Genomic DNA, 21,073 nt, shown 5'->3' on the forward strand with positions numbered 1-21,073 from the left:
TCCATTTCCTGCTTGGAGATGCACTTGAGCTTGATACACACACAGCCAGAACGGTGTTATCTAGCGAAATGGTCGGCTGAGAGCCGTCACCGCGAGTTTCGGCTGGCATTTGCGCATCTAAGACAGCGTCGGAAAGTAACCCGTTCGGCTTCTGAGTCAAATCAAATATGTGTGTTAATTTTGACACCACTAGCGCTGCAGGTTTTCATGCAATTCCTGTACCCCTCAGAAATGATTATGAAATAAAACTGAAGTACGTGACGTGTGTGACGCTAGGAAAACATTAGGCAGCATGGAGAGATTCTGTATGGGACCACCCCACCCAAACGAGAACTGTGTGTCGTGCGACCCGACACGTAGTCACCGACGCAGCCCGGCTAGCTCAGTTGGTAGAGCATGAGACTCTTAATCTCAGGGTCGTGGGTTCGAGCCTCACGCTGGGCGGAACGTAATTTTGTTCCATTGCAGATGTAAATTACCGTTTCTCTGATCAATGTGACGTAATGGAAATAGCAACTTAAAACTTTGCCTACGTGTACATCAGTCGCAAGGAAAGTGTATCTGAAGGTGAAGGTGATTTCGTAGACATGTGTCAAAGACATGTTCTGAAATGTAAGTGGTGTTGGTTGGAGAGCACATCGGTTACGTGTGAGATGTGTAGCCAAGCAGTATTGGTGCGCCATAGCTGCAAATATTAGTCGGTAATATGAAGTGTTGTCAGCTTAAGCCTGATGATCCAGACGAGCGTAAGCACGAAGTACGCAAAACTACCGCTAGGCCGCGCCTCTTTAGCTCAGTGGCAGAGCACTGGTCTAGTAAACCAGGGGTCGTGAGTTCGATCCTCACAGGAAGCAAACGAATTTTCGAAATCAGTTGCGCGTCGTGGCCGTATAGCAAGCAGTATCTGGAACGACGAACAATTAGCAACAGGTGTTTTATTTAGAATTACTCTCAGATGTGATTGAGGCGAATGTCGCAGATAAAGCATTTTCCAAAGCGGTACAGCGTAGGGTGGGAGGCGGCAGTCTGATTTATATTTTTTACATGTGTTTTTCAAATATCACAGAGCCTCTCGCGAGCGTCGTCGTCGTCGTCGTCGTCGTCGTCGACGCCGCCGCTTCTGCAGAAGTAGCAAATCGCCATCGTAGCAAATGCGGCGAGGGACGCCCTGCCTTCGATTTCGAATGCACAAAGTGTGTGGTCTTGATTCCCAATCTCTACTTGGTCGGTCTCGTAAAGGCTTGAATGTAACGAATGGGTGGGAAGCAGCAAGAGGCAGCGGCTGTGTAGAACGAAAACACAATTCCTCAGCGGTATGAGCGTTTCGAGATGACACGAATGTAAGGAATACTTGGCGGCCAGTGACCGTGTGGCCTAATGGATAAGGCGTCGGACTTCGGATCCGAAGATTGCAGGTTCGAATCCTGTCACGGTCGTGTTTTTCCAAGTCTGCAAAAGAAACACACCGTTTTAGTGTAGCTATTGAGCAGTACGAAATCGTCTGAATGTTGCTGTTGTCCATTTCCTGCTTGGAGATGCACTTGAGCTTGATACACACACAGCCAGAACGGTGTTATCTAGCGAAATGGTCGGCTGAGAGCCGTCACCGCGAGTTTCGGCTGGCATTTGCGCATCTAAGACAGCGTCGGAAAGTAACCCGTTCGGCTTCTGAGTCAAATCAAATATGTGTGTTAATTTTGACACCACTAGCGCTGCAGGTTTTCATGCAATTCCTGTACCCCTCAGAAATGATTATGAAATAAAACTGAAGTACGTGACGTGTGTGACGCTAGGAAAACATTAGGCAGCATGGAGAGATTCTGTATGGGACCACCCCACCCAAACGAGAACTGTGTGTCGTGCGACCCGACACGTAGTCACCGACGCAGCCCGGCTAGCTCAGTTGGTAGAGCATGAGACTCTTAATCTCAGGGTCGTGGGTTCGAGCCCCACGCTGGGCGGAACGTAATTTTGTTCCGTTGCAGATGTAAATTACCGTTTCTCTGATCAATGTGACGTAATGGAAATAGCAACTTAAAACTTTGCCTACGTGTACATCAGTCGCAAGGAAAGTGTATCTGAAGGTGAAGGTGATTTCGTAGACATGTGTCAAAGACATGTTCTGAAATGTAAGTGGTGTTGGTTGGAGAGCACATCGGTTACGTGTGAGATGTGTAGCCAAGCAGTAATGGTGCGCCATAGCTGCAAATATTAGTCGGTAATATGAAGTGTTGTCAGCTTAAGCCTGATGATCCAGACGAGCGTAAGCACGAAGTACGCAAAACTACCGCTAGGCCGCGCCTCTTTAGCTCAGTGGCAGAGCACTGGTCTAGTAAACCAGGGGTCGTGAGTTCGATCCTCACAGGAAGCAAACGAATTTTCGAAATCAGTTGCGCGTCGTGGCCGTATAGCAAGCAGTATCTGGAACGACGAACAATTAGCAACAGGTGTTTTATTTAGAATTACTCTCAGATGTGATTGAGGCGAATGTCGCAGATAAAGCATTTTCCAAAGCGGTACAGCGTAGGGTGGGAGGCGGCAGTCTGAATTATATTTTTTACATGTGTTTTTCAAATATCACAGAGCCTCTCGCGAGCGTCGTCGTCGTCGTCGTTGTCGTCGTCGACGCCGCCGCTTCTGCAGAAGTAGCAAATCGCCATCGTAGCAAATGCGGCGAGGGACGCCCTGCCTTCGATTTCGAATGCACAAAGTGTGTGGTCTTGATTCCCAATCTCTACTTGGTCGGTCTCGTAAAGGCTTGAATGTAACGAATGGGTGGGAAGCAGCAAGAGGCAGCGGCTGTGTAGAACGAAAACACAATTCCTCAGCGGTATGAGCGTTTCGAGATGACACGAATGTAAGGAATACTTGGCGGCCAGTGACCGTGTGGCCTAATGGATAAGGCGTCGGACTTCGGATCCGAAGATTGCAGGTTCGAATCCTGTCACGGTCGTGTTTTTCCAAGTCTGCAAAAGAAACACACCGTTTTAGTGTAGCTATTGAGCAGTACGAAATCGTCTGAATGTTGCTGTTGTCCATTTCCTGCTTGGAGATGCACTTGAGCTTGATACACACACAGCCAGAACGGTGTTATCTAGCGAAATGGTCGGCTGAGAGCCGTCACCGCGAGTTTCGGCTGGCATTTGCGCATCTAAGACAGCGTCGGAAAGTAACCCGTTCGGCTTCTGAGTCAAATCAAATATGTGTGTTAATTTTGACACCACTAGCGCTGCAGGTTTTCATGCAATTCCTGTACCCCTCAGAAATGATTATGAAATAAAACTGAAGTACGTGACGTGTGTGACGCTAGGAAAACATTAGGCAGCATGGAGAGATTCTGTATGGGACCACCCCACCCAAACGAGAACTGTGTGTCGTGCGACCCGACACGTAGTCACCGACACAGCCCGGCTAGCTCAGTTGGTAGAGCATGAGACTCTTAATCTCAGGGTCGTGGGTTCGAGCCCCACGCTGGGCGGAACGTAATTTTGTTCCGTTGCAGATGTAAATTACCGTTTCTCTGATCAATGTGACGTAATGGAAATAGCAACTTAAAACTTTGCCTACGTGTACATCAGTCGCAAGGAAAGTGTATCTGAAGGTGAAGGTGATTTCGTAGACATGTGTCAAAGACATGTTCTGAAATGTAAGTGGTGTTGGTTGGAGAGCACATCGGTTACGTGTGAGATGTGTAGCCAAGCAGTAATGGTGCGCCATAGCTGCAAATATTAGTCGGTAATATGAAGTGTTGTCAGCTTAAGCCTGATGATCCAGACGAGCGTAAGCACGAAGTACGCAAAACTACCGCTAGGCCGCGCCTCTTTAGCTCAGTGGCAGAGCACTGGTCTAGTAAACCAGGGGTCGTGAGTTCGATCCTCACAGGAAGCAAACGAATTTTCGAAATCAGTTGCGCGTCGTGGCCGTATAGCAAGCAGTATCTGGAACGACGAACAATTAGCAACAGGTGTTTTATTTAGAATTACTCTCAGATGTGATTGAGGCGAATGTCGCAGATAAAGCATTTTCCAAAGCGGTACAGCGTAGGGTGGGAGGCGGCAGTCTGAATTATATTTTTTACATGTGTTTTTCAAATATCACAGAGCCTCTCGCGAGCGTCGTCGTCGTCGTCGTTGTCGTCGTCGACGCCGCCGCTTCTGCAGAAGTAGCAAATCGCCATCGTAGCAAATGCGGCGAGGGACGCCCTGCCTTCGATTTCGAATGCACAAAGTGTGTGGTCTTGATTCCCAATCTCTACTTGGTCGGTCTCGTAAAGGCTTGAATGTAACGAATGGGTGGGAAGCAGCAAGAGGCAGCGGCTGTGTAGAACGAAAACACAATTCCTCAGCGGTATGAGCGTTTCGAGATGACACGAATGTAAGGAATACTTGGCGGCCAGTGACCGTGTGGCCTAATGGATAAGGCGTCGGACTTCGGATCCGAAGATTGCAGGTTCGAATCCTGTCACGGTCGTGTTTTTCCAAGTCTGCAAAAGAAACACACCGTTTTAGTGTAGCTATTGAGCAGTACGAAATCGTCTGAATGTTGCTGTTGTCCATTTCCTGCTTGGAGATGCACTTGAGCTTGATACACACACAGCCAGAACGGTGTTATCTAGCGAAATGGTCGGCTGAGAGCCGTCACCGCGAGTTTCGGCTGGCATTTGCGCATCTAAGACAGCGTCGGAAAGTAACCCGTTCGGCTTCTGAGTCAAATCAAATATGTGTGTTAATTTTGACACCACTAGCGCTGCAGGTTTTCATGCAATTCCTGTACCCCTCAGAAATGATTATGAAATAAAACTGAAGTACGTGACGTGTGTGACGCTAGGAAAACATTAGGCAGCATGGAGAGATTCTGTATGGGACCACCCCACCCAAACGAGAACTGTGTGTCGTGCGACCCGACACGTAGTCACCGACGCAGCCCGGCTAGCTCAGTTGGTAGAGCATGAGACTCTTAATCTCAGGGTCGTGGGTTCGAGCCCCACGCTGGGCGGAACGTAATTTTGTTCCGTTGCAGATGTAAATTACCGTTTCTCTGATCAATGTGACGTAATGGAAATAGCAACTTAAAACTTTGCCTACGTGTACATCAGTCGCAAGGAAAGTGTATCTGAAGGTGAAGGTGATTTCGTAGACATGTGTCAAAGACATGTTCTGAAATGTAAGTGGTGTTGGTTGGAGAGCACATCGGTTACGTGTGAGATGTGTAGCCAAGCAGTAATGGTGCGCCATAGCTGCAAATATTAGTCGGTAATATGAAGTGTTGTCAGCTTAAGCCTGATGATCCAGACGAGCGTAAGCACGAAGTACGCAAAACTACCGCTAGGCCGCGCCTCTTTAGCTCAGTGGCAGAGCACTGGTCTAGTAAACCAGGGGTCGTGAGTTCGATCCTCACAGGAAGCAAACGAATTTTCGAAATCAGTTGCGCGTCGTGGCCGTATAGCAAGCAGTATCTGGAACGACGAACAATTAGCAACAGGTGTTTTATTTAGAATTACTCTCAGATGTGATTGAGGCGAATGTCGCAGATAAAGCATTTTCCAAAGCGGTACAGCGTAGGGTGGGAGGCGGCAGTCTGAATTATATTTTTTACATGTGTTTTTCAAATATCACAGAGCCTCTCGCGAGCGTCGTCGTCGTCGTCGTTGTCGTCGTCGACGCCGCCGCTTCTGCAGAAGTAGCAAATCGCCATCGTAGCAAATGCGGCGAGGGACGCCCTGCCTTCGATTTCGAATGCACAAAGTGTGTGGTCTTGATTCCCAATCTCTACTTGGTCGGTCTCGTAAAGGCTTGAATGTAACGAATGGGTGGGAAGCAGCAAGAGGCAGCGGCTGTGTAGAACGAAAACACAATTCCTCAGCGGTATGAGCGTTTCGAGATGACACGAATGTAAGGAATACTTGGCGGCCAGTGACCGTGTGGCCTAATGGATAAGGCGTCGGACTTCGGATCCGAAGATTGCAGGTTCGAATCCTGTCACGGTCGTGTTTTTCCAAGTCTGCAAAAGAAACACACCGTTTTAGTGTAGCTATTGAGCAGTACGAAATCGTCTGAATGTTGCTGTTGTCCATTTCCTGCTTGGAGATGCACTTGAGCTTGATACACACACAGCCAGAACGGTGTTATCTAGCGAAATGGTCGGCTGAGAGCCGTCACCGCGAGTTTCGGCTGGCATTTGCGCATCTAAGACAGCGTCGGAAAGTAACCCGTTCGGCTTCTGAGTCAAATCAAATATGTGTGTTAATTTTGACACCACTAGCGCTGCAGGTTTTCATGCAATTCCTGTACCCCTCAGAAATGATTATGAAATAAAACTGAAGTACGTGACGTGTGTGACGCTAGGAAAACATTAGGCAGCATGGAGAGATTCTGTATGGGACCACCCCACCCAAACGAGAACTGTGTGTCGTGCGACCCGACACGTAGTCACCGACGCAGCCCGGCTAGCTCAGTTGGTAGAGCATGAGACTCTTAATCTCAGGGTCGTGGGTTCGAGCCCCACGCTGGGCGGAACGTAATTTTGTTCCGTTGCAGATGTAAATTACCGTTTCTCTGATCAATGTGACGTAATGGAAATAGCAACTTAAAACTTTGCCTACGTGTACATCAGTCGCAAGGAAAGTGTATCTGAAGGTGAAGGTGATTTCGTAGACATGTGTCAAAGACATGTTCTGAAATGTAAGTGGTGTTGGTTGGAGAGCACATCGGTTACGTGTGAGATGTGTAGCCAAGCAGTAATGGTGCGCCATAGCTGCAAATATTAGTCGGTAATATGAAGTGTTGTCAGCTTAAGCCTGATGATCCAGACGAGCGTAAGCACGAAGTACGCAAAACTACCGCTAGGCCGCGCCTCTTTAGCTCAGTGGCAGAGCACTGGTCTAGTAAACCAGGGGTCGTGAGTTCGATCCTCACAGGAAGCAAACGAATTTTCGAAATCAGTTGCGCGTCGTGGCCGTATAGCAAGCAGTATCTGGAACGACGAACAATTAGCAACAGGTGTTTTATTTAGAATTACTCTCAGATGTGATTGAGGCGAATGTCGCAGATAAAGCATTTTCCAAAGCGGTACAGCGTAGGGTGGGAGGCGGCAGTCTGAATTATATTTTTTACATGTGTTTTTCAAATATCACAGAGCCTCTCGCGAGCGTCGTCGTCGTCGTCGTTGTCGTCGTCGACGCCGCCGCTTCTGCAGAAGTAGCAAATCGCCATCGTAGCAAATGCGGTGAGGGACGCCCTGCCTTCGATTTCGAATGCACAAAGTGTGTGGTCTTGATTCCCAATCTCTACTTGGTCGGTCTCGTAAAGGCTTGAATGTAACGAATGGGTGGGAAGCAGCAAGAGGCAGCGGCTGTGTAGAACGAAAACACAATTCCTCAGCGGTATGAGCGTTTCGAGATGACACGAATGTAAGGAATACTTGGCGGCCAGTGACCGTGTGGCCTAATGGATAAGGCGTCGGACTTCGGATCCGAAGATTGCAGGTTCGAATCCTGTCACGGTCGTGTTTTTCCAAGTCTGCAAAAGAAACACACCGTTCCAGTGTAGCTATTGAGCAGTACGAAATCGTCTGAATGTTGCTGTTGTCCATTTCCTGCTTGGAGATGCACTTGAGCTTGATACACACACAGCCAGAACGGTGTTATCTAGCGAAATGGTCGGCTGAGAGCCGTCACCGCGAGTTTCGGCTGGCATTTGCGCATCTAAGACAGCGTCGGAAAGTAACCCGTTCGGCTTCTGAGTCAAATCAAATATGTGTGTTAATTTTGACACCACTAGCGCTGCAGGTTTTCATGCAATTCCTGTACCCCTCAGAAATGATTATGAAATAAAACTGAAGTACGTGACGTGTGTGACGCTAGGAAAACATTAGGCAGCATGGAGAGATTCTGTATGGGACCACACCACCCAAACGAGGACTGCGTGTCGTGCGACCCGACACGTAGTCACCGACGCAGCCCGGCTAGCTCAGTCGGTAGAGCATGAGACTCTTAATCTCAGGGTCGTGGGTTCGAGCCCCACGCTGGGCGGAGCGTAATTTTGTTCCGTTGCAGATGTAAATTACCGTTTCTCTGATCAATGTGACGTAATGGAAATAGCAACTTAAAACTTTGCCTACGTGTACATCAGTCGCAAGGAAAGTGTATCTGAAGGTGAAGGTGATTTCGTAGACATGTGTCAAAGACATGTTCTGAAATGTAAGTGGTGTTGGTTGGAGAGCACATCGGTTACGTGTGAGATGTGTAGCCAAGCAGTAATGGTGCGCCATAGCTGCAAATATTAGTCGGTAATATGAAGTGTTGTCAGCTTAAGCCTGATGATCCAGACGAGCGTAAGCACGAAGTACGCAAAACTACCGCTAGGCCGCGCCTCTTTAGCTCAGTGGCAGAGCACTGGTCTAGTAAACCAGGGGTCGTGAGTTCGATCCTCACAGGAAGCAAACGAATTTTCGAAATCAGTTGCGCGTCGTGGCCGTATAGCAAGCAGTATCTGGAACGACGAACAATTAGCAACAGGTGTTTTATTTAGAATTACTCTCAGATGTGATTGAGGCGAATGTCGCAGATAAAGCATTTTCCAAAGCGGTACAGCGTAGGGTGGGAGGCGGCAGTCTGAATTATATTTTTTACATGTGTTTTTCAAATATCACAGAGCCTCTCGCGAGCGTCGTCGTCGTCGTCGTTGTCGTCGTCGACGCCGCCGCTTCTGCAGAAGTAGCAAATCGCCATCGTAGCAAATGCGGCGAGGGACGCCCTGCCTTCGATTTCGAATGCACAAAGTGTGTGGTCTTGATTCCCAATCTCTACTTGGTCGGTCTCGTAAAGGCTTGAATGTAACGAATGGGTGGGAAGCAGCAAGAGGCAGCGGCTGTGTAGAACGAAAACACAATTCCTCAGCGGTATGAGCGTTTCGAGATGACACGAATGTAAGGAATACTTGGCGGCCAGTGACCGTGTGGCCTAATGGATAAGGCGTCGGACTTCGGATCCGAAGATTGCAGGTTCGAATCCTGTCACGGTCGTGTTTTTCCAAGTCTGCAAAAGAAACACACCGTTTTAGTGTAGCTATTGAGCAGTACGAAATCGTCTGAATGTTGCTGTTGTCCATTTCCTGCTTGGAGATGCACTTGAGCTTGATACACACACAGCCAGAACGGTGTTATCTAGCGAAATGGTCGGCTGAGAGCCGTCACCGCGAGTTTCGGCTGGCATTTGCGCATCTAAGACAGCGTCGGAAAGTAACCCGTTCGGCTTCTGAGTCAAATCAAATATGTGTGTTAATTTTGACACCACTAGCGCTGCAGGTTTTCATGCAATTCCTGTACCCCTCAGAAATGATTATGAAATAAAACTGAAGTACGTGACGTGTGTGACGCTAGGAAAACATTAGGCAGCATGGAGAGATTCTGTATGGGACCACCCCACCCAAACGAGAACTGTGTGTCGTGCGACCCGACACGTAGTCACCGACGCAGCCCGGCTAGCTCAGTTGGTAGAGCATGAGACTCTTAATCTCAGGGTCGTGGGTTCGAGCCCCACGCTGGGCGGAACGTAATTTTGTTCCGTTGCAGATGTAAATTACCGTTTCTCTGATCAATGTGACGTAATGGAAATAGCAACTTAAAACTTTGCCTACGTGTACATCAGTCGCAAGGAAAGTGTATCTGAAGGTGAAGGTGATTTCGTAGACATGTGTCAAAGACATGTTCTGAAATGTAAGTGGTGTTGGTTGGAGAGCACATCGGTTACGTGTGAGATGTGTAGCCAAGCAGTAATGGTGCGCCATAGCTGCAAATATTAGTCGGTAATATGAAGTGTTGTCAGCTTAAGCCTGATGATCCAGACGAGCGTAAGCACGAAGTACGCAAAACTACCGCTAGGCCGCGCCTCTTTAGCTCAGTGGCAGAGCACTGGTCTAGTAAACCAGGGGTCGTGAGTTCGATCCTCACAGGAAGCAAACGAATTTTCGAAATCAGTTGCGCGTCGTGGCCGTATAGCAAGCAGTATCTGGAACGACGAACAATTAGCAACAGGTGTTTTATTTAGAATTACTCTCAGATGTGATTGAGGCGAATGTCGCAGATAAAGCATTTTCCAAAGCGGTACAGCGTAGGGTGGGAGGCGGCAGTCTGAATTATATTTTTTACATGTGTTTTTCAAATATCACAGAGCCTCTCGCGAGCGTCGTCGTCGTCGTCGTTGTCGTCGTCGACGCCGCCGCTTCTGCAGAAGTAGCAAATCGCCATCGTAGCAAATGCGGTGAGGGACGCCCTGCCTTCGATTTCGAATGCACAAAGTGTGTGGTCTTGATTCCCAATCTCTACTTGGTCGGTCTCGTAAAGGCTTGAATGTAACGAATGGGTGGGAAGCAGCAAGAGGCAGCGGCTGTGTAGAACGAAAACACAATTCCTCAGCGGTATGAGCGTTTCGAGATGACACGAATGTAAGGAATACTTGGCGGCCAGTGACCGTGTGGCCTAATGGATAAGGCGTCGGACTTCGGATCCGAAGATTGCAGGTTCGAATCCTGTCACGGTCGTGTTTTTCCAAGTCTGCAAAAGAAACACACCGTTCCAGTGTAGCTATTGAGCAGTACGAAATCGTCTGAATGTTGCTGTTGTCCATTTCCTGCTTGGAGATGCACTTGAGCTTGATACACACACAGCCAGAACGGTGTTATCTAGCGAAATGGTCGGCTGAGAGCCGTCACCGCGAGTTTCGGCTGGCATTTGCGCATCTAAGACAGCGTCGGAAAGTAACCCGTTCGGCTTCTGAGTCAAATCAAATATGTGTGTTAATTTTGACACCACTAGCGCTGCAGGTTTTCATGCAATTCCTGTACCCCTCAGAAATGATTATGAAATAAAACTGAAGTACGTGACGTGTGTGACGCTAGGAAAACATTAGGCAGCATGGAGAGATTCTGTATGGGACCACACCACCCAAACGAGGACTGCGTGTCGTGCGACCCGACACGTAGTCACCGACGCAGCCCGGCTAGCTCAGTCGGTAGAGCATGAGACTCTTAATCTCAGGGTCGTGGGTTCGAGCCCCACGCTGGGCGGAGCGTAATTTTGTTCCGTTGCAGATGTAAATTACCGTTTCTCTGATCAATGTGACGTAATGGAAATAGCAACTTAAAACTTTGCCTACGTCTCCATCAGTCGCAAGGAAAGTGTATCTGAAGGTGAAGGTGATTTCGTAGACATGTGTGAAAGACATGTTCTGAAATGTAAGTGGTGTTGGTTGGAGAGCACATCGGTTACGTGTGAGATGTGTAGCCAAGCAGTAATGGTGCGCCATAGCTGCAAATATTAGTCGGTAATATGAAGTGTTGTCAGCTTAAGCCTGATGATCCAGACGAGCGTAAGCACGAAGTAGGCAAAACTACCGCTAGGCCGCGCCTCTTTAGCTCAGTGGCAGAGCACTGGTCTAGTAAACCAGGGGTCGTGAGTTCGATCCTCACAGGAGGCAAACGAATTTTCGAAATCAGTTGCGCGTCGTGGCCGTATAGCAAGCAGTATCTGGAACGACGAACAATTAGCAACAGGTGTTTTATTTAGAATTACTCTCAGATGTGATTGAGGCGAATGTCGCAGATAAAGCATTTTCCAAAGCGGTACAGCGTAGGGTGGGAGGCGGCAGTCTGATTTATATTTTTTACATGTGTTTTTCAAATATCACAGAGCCTCTCGCGAGCGTCGTCGTCGTCGTCGTCGTCGACGCCGCCGCTTCTGCAGAAGTAGCAAATCGCCATCGTAGCAAATGCGGCGAGGGACGCCCTGCCTTCGATTTCGAATGCACAAAGTGTGTGGTCTTGATTCCCAATCTCTACTTGGTCGGTCTCGTAAAGGCTTGAATGTAACGAATGGGTGGGAAGCAGCAAGAGGCAGCGGCTGTGTAGAACGAAAACACAATTCCTCAGCGGTATGAGCGTTTCGAGATGACACGAATGTAAGGAATACTTGGCGGCCAGTGACCGTGTGGCCTAATGGGCATCGATTAATCGATATTTAGTGTGTTGTTTTATAATTTTCACTATAAATTTATTATAGTCGCTTAACTGTAAGTGGAAAATATTGAAGCAGTTAATTGTTATGGCAGCAGTTGACATTCAAAATACAGCCACTCATGAAAATAGGTGTGGCGCCTGTAATGAAGTTTTTCAATTTACATGATGTATCCCATTTGTAATTAATGAAGATTCTTTTGTGTTCGACGATTTTGTGTGTTGTTGCCACTTCGATAACCTGTGACATTTGTGATAAGTGGCCGAAGAATTACACGCACTTAGTGATGGATATAATCGGGCGTGATACTTGTCCCAGGCTGAAAAGAAGCCTAAGTGAATGGCAGTTTTCTTGTAGCAAACTGAAACAGTTGCCCATTGATGAAATAAAAGAAAACTATGTCCGTGGGAATGTAGAAAATGCTGTGTTTTCAGAAGTGTCACCGGTGCCATTAAAAACAAAGCTAAGGCTTGTGTCGATCTCGCGAGATGCACTAACAGACATTCTTGACATGGATCCGGAAATAAGTGACACAGAGGAATTTATTCAGTTTATAGCTGGGAATAAAGTGTTGGATAGTTCAACACCGTTAGCTCACAGATACGGCGGGTACCAGTTTGGACTTTGGGCTTACCAACTAGGAGATGGAAGAGCAGTATCGCTTGGAGAATACGTTAACAGCAAAGGACAACATTGGGAATTACAACTGAAAGGCTCAGGAAGGACACCATACTCGCGGTTTGGTGATGGACGAGCAGTGCTTCGTTCGTCAGTCAGAGAGTTTCTATGCTCTGAAGCCATGTATTATTTAGGGATTCCAACTTCTAGGGCTGCCGCCTTAGTTGTTAGTGAAGATCCTGTTGTAAGGGATCAGTTTTACAAGGGTTATCCTAAAGCAGAGAGAGCAGCTGTAGTGCTCAGGCTAGCACCTTCTTGGTTCCGGTTTGGTTCCCTGGAAATTTTGACAGAGAATGGTGAATTGGCAACTCTTAAAGTTTTAGTAGATTACATCATTCAGGAATATTTCCCTGACTTGAAGGATGACAAGAATAAATATGTTCAAATGTTTAGTGATATAGCATATAAGTCAATGGACCTGGCAATACATTGGGATACTGTGGGATTTGCTCATGGTGTACTGAACACAGATAACATGAGCCTGCTTGGAATTACCATTGACTATGGTCCCTTTGGTTTTGTAGAAACTTATGATCCACTCTTTGTGCCAAATTCATCAGATGATGAGAAGAGATATGCTCTTTGTAAACAGCTCGAAATTGTCAGATGGAACCTCGAAAAGCTTGCCCATGCTTTGTCTCCTCTCTTAAACGATGATGAGAGGAGCCAGATATTGGATGTTATGAATAGCCTTTCATCTTATTCCACTCAGAAAAGGAGACAAGCATTTGTGAGAAAGTTGGGTTTACAACAGCCTGAAGACTCAGATGATGAGCTAATCACACTCTTGCTTCAGATAATGGCAGAAACAAGAGCTGATTTTACAATGACATTTAGGCAGTTTGGTGAAATTGATCTGACTGATATTACAGACAAATCTAAACTAGACACCCTCTGGTCTTTAGAAAAATTGTCTGGGCACAGATTATTTGAAGACTTTATTGAACTCTATAGGAATAGAGTGAAGAAAGAAAAAGGCTTAACTGAGGAAGTACGGAAGGAACGGATACTGAAATTCAATCCACGCTACATTCTTCGTAACTGGATGGCACAGGTTGCTATTGAGCGAGCAGAAGACGATGACTTTACTGAAGTCCAGATGCTGCATGAGATACTGAAAAACCCTTTCACAGTTCAAGAAGAGGCAGAAAAGCGTAAATTTGCAGACCCTCCTCCGGAGTGGTCACTGTTCCTCCGAGTTAGCTGTTCCAGCTGAAACATTCAGTGCAATGTAAAAATATGTTATTTCACCATAATATTGTTTCTATTTAGTGTCTGTCTTACTTTTTTTCTGAATTGTATTGTGCGTTTCTTAATGTTGATTATTAGCCACTTTGAGAGATTCTGGCACTTCTGTTACTATTTGAAATAAAATGGGTTGAAACTAAAAAAAAAAAAAAAAAAAAAAAAAAAAATGGATAAGGCGTCGGACTTCGGATCCGAAGATTGCAGGTTCGAATCCTGTCACGGTCGTGTTTTTCCAAGTCTGCAAAAGAAACACACCGTTTCAGTGTAGCTATTGAGCAGTACGAAATCGTCTGAATGTTGCTGTTGTCCATTTCCTGCTTGGAGATGCACTTGAGCTTGATACACACACAGCCAGAACGGTGTTATCTAGCGAAATGGTCGGCTGAGTGCCGTCACCGCGAGTTTCGGCTGGCATTTGCGCATCTAAGACAGCGTCGGAAAGTAACCCGTTCGGCTTCTGAGTCAAATCAAATATGTGTGTTAATTTTGACACCACTAGCGCTGCAGGTTTTCATGCAATTCCTGTACCCCTCAGAAATGATTATGAAATAAAACTGAAGTACGTGACGTGTGTGACGCTAGGAAAACATTAGGCAGCATGGAGAGATTCTGTATGGGACCACCCCACCCAAACGAGGACTGCGTGTCGTGCGACCCGACACGTAGTCACCGACACAGCCCGGCTAGCTCAGTCGGTAGAGCATGAGACTCTTAATCTCAGGGTCGTGGGTTCGAGCCCCACGCTGGGCGGAACGTAATTTTGTTCCGTTGCAGATGTAAATTACCGTTTCTCTGATCAATGTGACGTAATGGAAATAGCAACTTAAAACTTTGCCTACGTCTCCATCAGTCGCAAGGAAAGTGTATCTGAAGGTGAAGGTGATTTCGTAGACATGTGTCAAAGACATGTCCTGAAATGTAAGTGGTGTTGGTTGGAGAGCACATCGGTTACGTGTGAGATGTGTAGCCAAGCAGTAATGGTGCGCCATAGCTGCAAATATTAGTCGGTAATGTGAAGTGTTGTCAGCTTAAGCCTGATGATCCAGACGAGCGTAAGCACGAAGTACGCAAAACTACCGCTAGGCCGCGCCTCTTTAGCTCAGTGGCAGAGCACTGGTCTAGTAAACCAGGGGTCGTGAGTTCGATCCTCACAGGAAGCAAACGAATTTTCGAAATCAGTTGCGCGTCGTGGCCGTATAGCAAGCAGTATCTGGAACGACGAACAATTAGCAACAGGTGTTTTATTTAGAATTACTCTCAGATGTGATTGAGGCGAATGTCGCAGATAAAGCATTTTCCAAAGCGGTACAGCGTAGGGTGGGAGGCGGCAGTCTGAATTATATTTTTTACATGTGTTTTTCAAATATCACAGAGCCTCTCGCGAGCGTCGTCGTCGTCGTCGTTGTCGTCGTCGACGCCGCCGCTTCTGCAGAAGTAGCAAATCGCCATCGTAGCAAATGCGGCGAGGGACGCCCTGCCTTCGATTTCGAATGCACAAAGTGTGTGGTCTTGATTCCCAATCTCTACTTGGTCGGTCTCGTAAAGGCTTGAATGTAACGAATGGGTGGGAAGCAGCAAGAGGCAGCGGCTGTGTAGAACGAAAACACAATTCCTCAGCGGTATGAGCGTTTCGAGATGACACGAATGTAAGGAATACTTGGCGGCCAGTGACCGTGTGGCCTAATGGATAAGGCGTCGGACTTCGGATCCGAAGATTGCAGGTTCGAATCCTGTCACGGTCGTGTTTTTCCAAGTCTGCAAAAGAAACACACCGTTTTAGTGTAGCTATTGAGCAGTACGAAATCGTCTGAATGTTGCTGTTGTCCATTTCCTGCTTGGAGATGCACTTGAGCTTGATACACACACAGCCAGAACGGTGTTATCTAGCGAAATGGTCGGCTGAGAGCCGTCACCGCGAGTTTCGGCTGGCATTTGCGCATCTAAGACAGCGTCGGAAAGTAACCCGTTCGGCTTCTGAGTCAAATCAAATATGTGTGTTAATTTTGACACCACTAGCGCTGCAGGTTTTCATGCAATTCCTGTACCCCTCAGAAATGATTATGAAATAAAACTGAAGTACGTGACGTGTGTGACGCTAGGAAAACATTAGGCAGCATGGAGAGATTCTGTATGGGACCACCCCACCCAAACGAGAACTGTGTGTCGTGCGACCCGACACGTAGTCACCGACGCAGCCCGGCTAGCTCAGTTGGTAGAGCATGAGACTCTTAATCTCAGGGTCGTGGGTTCGAGCCCCACGCTGGGCGGAACGTAATTTTGTTCCGTTGCAGATGTAAATTACCGTTTCTCTGATCAATGTGACGTAATGGAAATAGCAACTTAAAACTTTGCCTACGTGTACATCAGTCGCAAGGAAAGTGTATCTGAAGGTGAAGGTGATTTCGTAGACATGTGTCAAAGACATGTTCTGAAATGTAAGTGGTGTTGGTTGGAGAGCACATCGGTTACGTGTGAGATGTGTAGCCAAGCAGTAATGGTGCGCCATAGCTGCAAATATTAGTCGGTAATATGAAGTGTTGTCAGCTTAAGCCTGATGATCCAGACGAGCGTAAGCACGAAGTACGCAAAACTACCGCTAGGCCGCGCCTCTTTAGCTCAGTGGCAGAGCACTGGTCTAGTAAACCAGGGGTCGTGAGTTCGATCCTCACAGGAAGCAAACGAATTTTCGAAATCAGTTGCGCGTCGTGGCCGTATAGCAAGCAGTATCTGGAACGACGAACAATTAGCAACAGGTGTTTTATTTAGAATTACTCTCAGATGTGATTGAGGCGAATGTCGCAGATAAAGCATTTTCCAAAGCGGTACAGCGTAGGGTGGGAGGCGGCAGTCTGAATTATATTTTTTACATGTGTTTTTCAAATATCACAGAGCCTCTCGCGAGCGTCGTCGTCGTCGTCGTTGTCGTCGTCGACGCCGCCGCTTCTGCAGAAGTAGCAAATCGCCATCGTAGCAAATGCGGTGAGGGACGCCCTGCCTTCGATTTCGAATGCACAAAGTGTGTGGTCTTGATTCCCAATCTCTACTTGGTCGGTCTCGTAAAGGCTTGAATGTAACGAATGGGTGGGAAGCAGCAAGAGGCAGCGGCTGTGTAGAACGAAAACACAATTCCTCAGCGGTATGAGCGTTTCGAGATGACACGAATGTAAGGAATACTTGGCGGCCAGTGACCGTGTGGCCTAATGGATAAGGCGTCGGACTTCGGATCCGAAGATTGCAGGTTCGAATCCTGTCACGGTCGTGTTTTTCCAAGTCTGCAAAAGAAACACACCGTTCCAGTGTAGCTATTGAGCAGTACGAAATCGTCTGAATGTTGCTGTTGTCCATTTCCTGCTTGGAGATGCACTTGAGCTTGATACACACACAGCCAGAACGGTGTTATCTAGCGAAATGGTCGGCTGAGAGCCGTCACCGCGAGTTTCGGCTGGCATTTGCGCATCTAAGACAGCGTCGGAAAGTAACCCGTTCGGCTTCTGAGTCAAATCAAATATGTGTGTTAATTTTGACACCACTAGCGCTGCAGGTTTTCATGCAATTCCTGTACCCCTCAGAAATGATTATGAAATAAAACTGAAGTACGTGACGTGTGTGACGCTAGGAAAACATTAGGCAGCATGGAGAGATTCTGTATGGGACCACACCACCCAAACGAGGACTGCGTGTCGTGCGACCCGACACGTAGTCACCGACGCAGCCCGGCTAGCTCAGTCGGTAGAGCATGAGACTCTTAATCTCAGGGTCGTGGGTTCGAGCCCCACGCTGGGCGGAGCGTAATTTTGTTCCGTTGCAGATGTAAATTACCGTTTCTCTGATCAATGTGACGTAATGGAAATAGCAACTTAAAACTTTGCCTACGTCTCCATCAGTCGCAAGGAAAGTGTATCTGAAGGTGAAGGTGATTTCGTAGACATGTGTGAAAGACATGTTCTGAAATGTAAGTGGTGTTGGTTGGAGAGCACATCGGTTACGTGTGAGATGTGTAGCCAAGCAGTAATGGTGCGCCATAGCTGCAAATATTAGTCGGTAATATGAAGTGTTGTCAGCTTAAGCCTGATGATCCAGACGAGCGTAAGCACGAAGTAGGCAAAACTACCGCTAGGCCGCGCCTCTTTAGCTCAGTGGCAGAGCACTGGTCTAGTAAACCAGGGGTCGTGAGTTCGATCCTCACAGGAGGCAAACGAATTTTCGAAATCAGTTGCGCGTCGTGGCCGTATAGCAAGCAGTATCTGGAACGACGAACAATTAGCAACAGGTGTTTTATTTAGAATTACTCTCAGATGTGATTGAGGCGAATGTCGCAGATAAAGCATTTTCCAAAGCGGTACAGCGTAGGGTGGGAGGCGGCAGTCTGATTTATATTTTTTACATGTGTTTTTCAAATATCACAGAGCCTCTCGCGAGCGTCGTCGTCGTCGTCGTCGTCGTCGTCGACGCCGCCGCTTCTGCAGAAGTAGCAAATCGCCATCGTAGCAAATGCGGCGAGGGACGCCCTGCCTTCGATTTCGAATGCACAAAGTGTGTGGTCTTGATTCCCAATCTCTACTTGGTCGGTCTCGTAAAGGCTTGAATGTAACGAATGGGTGGGAAGCAGCAAGAGGCAGCGGCTGTGTAGAACGAAAACACAATTCCTCAGCGGTATGAGCGTTTCGAGATGACACGAATGTAAGGAATACTTGGCGGCCAGTGACCGTGTGGCCTAATGGGCATCGATTAATCGATATTTAGTGTGTTGTTTTATAATTTTCACTATAAATTTATTATAGTCGCTTAACTGTAAGTGGAAAATATTGAAGCAGTTAATTGTTATGGCAGCAGTTGACATTCAAAATACAGCCACTCATGAAAATAGGTGTGGCGCCTGTAATGAAGTTTTTCAATTTACATGATGTATCCCATTTGTAATTAATGAAGATTCTTTTGTGTTCGACGATTTTGTGTGTTGTTGCCACTTCGATAACCTGTGACATTTGTGATAAGTGGCCGAAGAATTACACGCACTTAGTGATGGATATAATCGGGCGTGATACTTGTCCCAGGCTGAAAAGAAGCCTAAGTGAATGGCAGTTTTCTTGTAGCAAACTGAAACAGTTGCCCATTGATGAAATAAAAGAAAACTATGTCCGTGGGAATGTAGAAAATGCTGTGTTTTCAGAAGTGTCACCGGTGCCATTAAAAACAAAGCTAAGGCTTGTGTCGATCTCGCGAGATGCACTAACAGACATTCTTGACATGGATCCGGAAATAAGTGACACAGAGGAATTTATTCAGTTTATAGCTGGGAATAAAGTGTTGGATAGTTCAACACCGTTAGCTCACAGATACGGCGGGTACCAGTTTGGACTTTGGGCTTACCAACTAGGAGATGGAAGAGCAGTATCGCTTGGAGAATACGTTAACAGCAAAGGACAACATTGGGAATTACAACTGAAAGGCTCAGGAAGGACACCATACTCGCGGTTTGGTGATGGACGAGCAGTGCTTCGTTCGTCAGTCAGAGAGTTTCTATGCTCTGAAGCCATGTATTATTTAGGGATTCCAACTTCTAGGGCTGCCGCCTTAGTTGTTAGTGAAGATCCTGTTGTAAGGGATCAGTTTTACAAGGGTTATCCTAAAGCAGAGAGAGCAGCTGTAGTGCTCAGGCTAGCACCTTCTTGGTTCCGGTTTGGTTCCCTGGAAATTTTGACAGAGAATGGTGAATTGGCAACTCTTAAAGTTTTAGTAGATTACATCATTCAGGAATATTTCCCTGACTTGAAGGATGACAAGAATAAATATGTTCAAATGTTTAGTGATATAGCATATAAGTCAATGGACCTGGCAATACATTGGGATACTGTGGGATTTGCTCATGGTGTACTGAACACAGATAACATGAGCCTGCTTGGAATTACCATTGACTATGGTCCCTTTGGTTTTGTAGAAACTTATGATCCACTCTTTGTGCCAAATTCATCAGATGATGAGAAGAGATATGCTCTTTGTAAACAGCTCGAAATTGTCAGATGGAACCTCGAAAAGCTTGCCCATGCTTTGTCTCCTCTCTTAAACGATGATGAGAGGAGCCAGATATTGGATGTTATGAATAGCCTTTCATCTTATTCCACTCAGAAAAGGAGACAAGCATTTGTGAGAAAGTTGGGTTTACAACAGCCTGAAGACTCAGATGATGAGCTAATCACACTCTTGCTTCAGATAATGGCAGAAACAAGAGCTGATTTTACAATGACATTTAGGCAGTTTGGTGAAATTGATCTGACTGATATTACAGACAAATCTAAACTAGACACCCTCTGGTCTTTAGAAAAATTGTCTGGGCACAGATTATTTGAAGACTTTATTGAACTCTATAGGAATAGAGTGAAGAAAGAAAAAGGCTTAACTGAGGAAGTACGGAAGGAACGGATACTGAAATTCAATCCACGCTACATTCTTCGTAACTGGATGGCACAGGTTGCTATTGAGCGAGCAGAAGACGATGACTTTACTGAAGTCCAGATGCTGCATGAGATACTGAAAAACCCTTTCACAGTTCAAGAAGAGGCAGAAAAGCGTAAATTTGCAGACCCTCCTCCGGAGTGGTCACTGTTCCTCCGAGTTAGCTGTTCCAGCTGAAACATTCAGTGCAATGTAAAAATATGTTATTTCACCATAATATTGTTTCTATTTAGTGTCTGTCTTACTTTTTTTCTGAATTGTATTGTGCGTTTCTTAATGTTGATTATTAGCCACTTTGAGAGATTCTGGCACTTCTGTTACTATTTGAAATAAAATGGGTTGAAACTAAAAAAAAAAAAAAAAAAAAAAAAAAAAAATGGATAAGGCGTCGGACTTCGGATCCGAAGATTGCAGGTTCGAATCCTGTCACGGTCGTGTTTTTCCAAGTCTGCAAAAGAAACACACCGTTTCAGTGTAGCTATTGAGCAGTACGAAATCGTCTGAATGTTGCTGTTGTCCATTTCCTGCTTGGAGATGCACTTGAGCTTGATACACACACAGCCAGAACGGTGTTATCTAGCGAAATGGTCGGCTGAGTGCCGTCACCGCGAGTTTCGGCTGGCATTTGCGCATCTAAGACAGCGTCGGAAAGTAACCCGTTCGGCTTCTGAGTCAAATCAAATAT

The 21,073-nt window shown here is 46.6% G+C and overlaps 2 protein-coding genes and 31 non-coding genes across 33 annotated transcripts; all 33 read left to right on the top strand.

Annotated features, from left to right (window-relative positions):
• The first annotated feature begins 371 nt into the window (after positions 1-371).
• On the top strand, positions 372-444 carry Trnak-cuu. Its single transcript has one exon. It is a non-coding gene; the product is annotated as a tRNA-Lys (tRNA).
• Positions 445-782: 338 nt separating this feature from the next.
• Positions 783-854, top strand: Trnat-agu. The gene has a single exon. It is a non-coding gene; the product is annotated as a tRNA-Thr (tRNA).
• Positions 855-1,363: 509 nt separating this feature from the next.
• Trnar-ucg lies at positions 1,364-1,436 on the top strand. Its single transcript has one exon. It is a non-coding gene; the product is annotated as a tRNA-Arg (tRNA).
• Positions 1,437-1,888: 452 nt separating this feature from the next.
• On the top strand, positions 1,889-1,961 carry Trnak-cuu. The gene has a single exon. It is a non-coding gene; the product is annotated as a tRNA-Lys (tRNA).
• Positions 1,962-2,299: 338 nt separating this feature from the next.
• On the top strand, positions 2,300-2,371 carry Trnat-agu. Its single transcript has one exon. It is a non-coding gene; the product is annotated as a tRNA-Thr (tRNA).
• A 509-nt stretch (positions 2,372-2,880) lies between these two features.
• Positions 2,881-2,953, top strand: Trnar-ucg. Its single transcript has one exon. It is a non-coding gene; the product is annotated as a tRNA-Arg (tRNA).
• Positions 2,954-3,405: 452 nt separating this feature from the next.
• On the top strand, positions 3,406-3,478 carry Trnak-cuu. Its single transcript has one exon. It is a non-coding gene; the product is annotated as a tRNA-Lys (tRNA).
• Positions 3,479-3,816: 338 nt separating this feature from the next.
• Positions 3,817-3,888, top strand: Trnat-agu. Its single transcript has one exon. It is a non-coding gene; the product is annotated as a tRNA-Thr (tRNA).
• Positions 3,889-4,397: 509 nt separating this feature from the next.
• Positions 4,398-4,470, top strand: Trnar-ucg. The gene has a single exon. It is a non-coding gene; the product is annotated as a tRNA-Arg (tRNA).
• Positions 4,471-4,922: 452 nt separating this feature from the next.
• Positions 4,923-4,995, top strand: Trnak-cuu. The gene has a single exon. It is a non-coding gene; the product is annotated as a tRNA-Lys (tRNA).
• Positions 4,996-5,333: 338 nt separating this feature from the next.
• On the top strand, positions 5,334-5,405 carry Trnat-agu. Its single transcript has one exon. It is a non-coding gene; the product is annotated as a tRNA-Thr (tRNA).
• A 509-nt stretch (positions 5,406-5,914) lies between these two features.
• On the top strand, positions 5,915-5,987 carry Trnar-ucg. The gene has a single exon. It is a non-coding gene; the product is annotated as a tRNA-Arg (tRNA).
• A 452-nt stretch (positions 5,988-6,439) lies between these two features.
• Positions 6,440-6,512, top strand: Trnak-cuu. Its single transcript has one exon. It is a non-coding gene; the product is annotated as a tRNA-Lys (tRNA).
• Positions 6,513-6,850: 338 nt separating this feature from the next.
• Positions 6,851-6,922, top strand: Trnat-agu. Its single transcript has one exon. It is a non-coding gene; the product is annotated as a tRNA-Thr (tRNA).
• A 509-nt stretch (positions 6,923-7,431) lies between these two features.
• On the top strand, positions 7,432-7,504 carry Trnar-ucg. The gene has a single exon. It is a non-coding gene; the product is annotated as a tRNA-Arg (tRNA).
• A 452-nt stretch (positions 7,505-7,956) lies between these two features.
• On the top strand, positions 7,957-8,029 carry Trnak-cuu. Its single transcript has one exon. It is a non-coding gene; the product is annotated as a tRNA-Lys (tRNA).
• Positions 8,030-8,367: 338 nt separating this feature from the next.
• Positions 8,368-8,439, top strand: Trnat-agu. Its single transcript has one exon. It is a non-coding gene; the product is annotated as a tRNA-Thr (tRNA).
• A 509-nt stretch (positions 8,440-8,948) lies between these two features.
• On the top strand, positions 8,949-9,021 carry Trnar-ucg. Its single transcript has one exon. It is a non-coding gene; the product is annotated as a tRNA-Arg (tRNA).
• Positions 9,022-9,473: 452 nt separating this feature from the next.
• Trnak-cuu lies at positions 9,474-9,546 on the top strand. The gene has a single exon. It is a non-coding gene; the product is annotated as a tRNA-Lys (tRNA).
• Positions 9,547-9,884: 338 nt separating this feature from the next.
• Positions 9,885-9,956, top strand: Trnat-agu. The gene has a single exon. It is a non-coding gene; the product is annotated as a tRNA-Thr (tRNA).
• A 509-nt stretch (positions 9,957-10,465) lies between these two features.
• On the top strand, positions 10,466-10,538 carry Trnar-ucg. Its single transcript has one exon. It is a non-coding gene; the product is annotated as a tRNA-Arg (tRNA).
• Positions 10,539-10,990: 452 nt separating this feature from the next.
• On the top strand, positions 10,991-11,063 carry Trnak-cuu. Its single transcript has one exon. It is a non-coding gene; the product is annotated as a tRNA-Lys (tRNA).
• Positions 11,064-11,401: 338 nt separating this feature from the next.
• Trnat-agu lies at positions 11,402-11,473 on the top strand. The gene has a single exon. It is a non-coding gene; the product is annotated as a tRNA-Thr (tRNA).
• Positions 11,474-12,020: 547 nt separating this feature from the next.
• On the top strand, positions 12,021-14,069 carry LOC124805059 (protein adenylyltransferase SelO-like). The gene has a single exon (XM_047265483.1). The coding sequence runs from the start codon at positions 12,197-12,199 to the stop codon at positions 13,901-13,903; it is 1,707 nt and encodes a 568-aa protein (XP_047121439.1). The 5' UTR covers positions 12,021-12,196; the 3' UTR covers positions 13,904-14,069.
• Positions 14,070-14,612: 543 nt separating this feature from the next.
• Positions 14,613-14,685, top strand: Trnak-cuu. The gene has a single exon. It is a non-coding gene; the product is annotated as a tRNA-Lys (tRNA).
• Positions 14,686-15,023: 338 nt separating this feature from the next.
• Trnat-agu lies at positions 15,024-15,095 on the top strand. Its single transcript has one exon. It is a non-coding gene; the product is annotated as a tRNA-Thr (tRNA).
• A 509-nt stretch (positions 15,096-15,604) lies between these two features.
• Positions 15,605-15,677, top strand: Trnar-ucg. Its single transcript has one exon. It is a non-coding gene; the product is annotated as a tRNA-Arg (tRNA).
• A 452-nt stretch (positions 15,678-16,129) lies between these two features.
• Trnak-cuu lies at positions 16,130-16,202 on the top strand. Its single transcript has one exon. It is a non-coding gene; the product is annotated as a tRNA-Lys (tRNA).
• Positions 16,203-16,540: 338 nt separating this feature from the next.
• Trnat-agu lies at positions 16,541-16,612 on the top strand. Its single transcript has one exon. It is a non-coding gene; the product is annotated as a tRNA-Thr (tRNA).
• Positions 16,613-17,121: 509 nt separating this feature from the next.
• Trnar-ucg lies at positions 17,122-17,194 on the top strand. Its single transcript has one exon. It is a non-coding gene; the product is annotated as a tRNA-Arg (tRNA).
• Positions 17,195-17,646: 452 nt separating this feature from the next.
• On the top strand, positions 17,647-17,719 carry Trnak-cuu. The gene has a single exon. It is a non-coding gene; the product is annotated as a tRNA-Lys (tRNA).
• A 338-nt stretch (positions 17,720-18,057) lies between these two features.
• Trnat-agu lies at positions 18,058-18,129 on the top strand. Its single transcript has one exon. It is a non-coding gene; the product is annotated as a tRNA-Thr (tRNA).
• A 553-nt stretch (positions 18,130-18,682) lies between these two features.
• LOC124805052 (protein adenylyltransferase SelO-like) lies at positions 18,683-20,731 on the top strand. Its single transcript, XM_047265475.1, has one exon. The coding sequence runs from the start codon at positions 18,859-18,861 to the stop codon at positions 20,563-20,565; it is 1,707 nt and encodes a 568-aa protein (XP_047121431.1). The 5' UTR covers positions 18,683-18,858; the 3' UTR covers positions 20,566-20,731.
• The last annotated feature ends 342 nt before the right edge of the window (positions 20,732-21,073 follow it).

Source organism: Schistocerca piceifrons, chromosome 7, assembly GCF_021461385.2.
Source record: "Schistocerca piceifrons isolate TAMUIC-IGC-003096 chromosome 7, iqSchPice1.1, whole genome shotgun sequence".
Lineage (NCBI taxonomy): Eukaryota > Metazoa > Arthropoda > Insecta > Orthoptera > Acrididae > Schistocerca > Schistocerca piceifrons.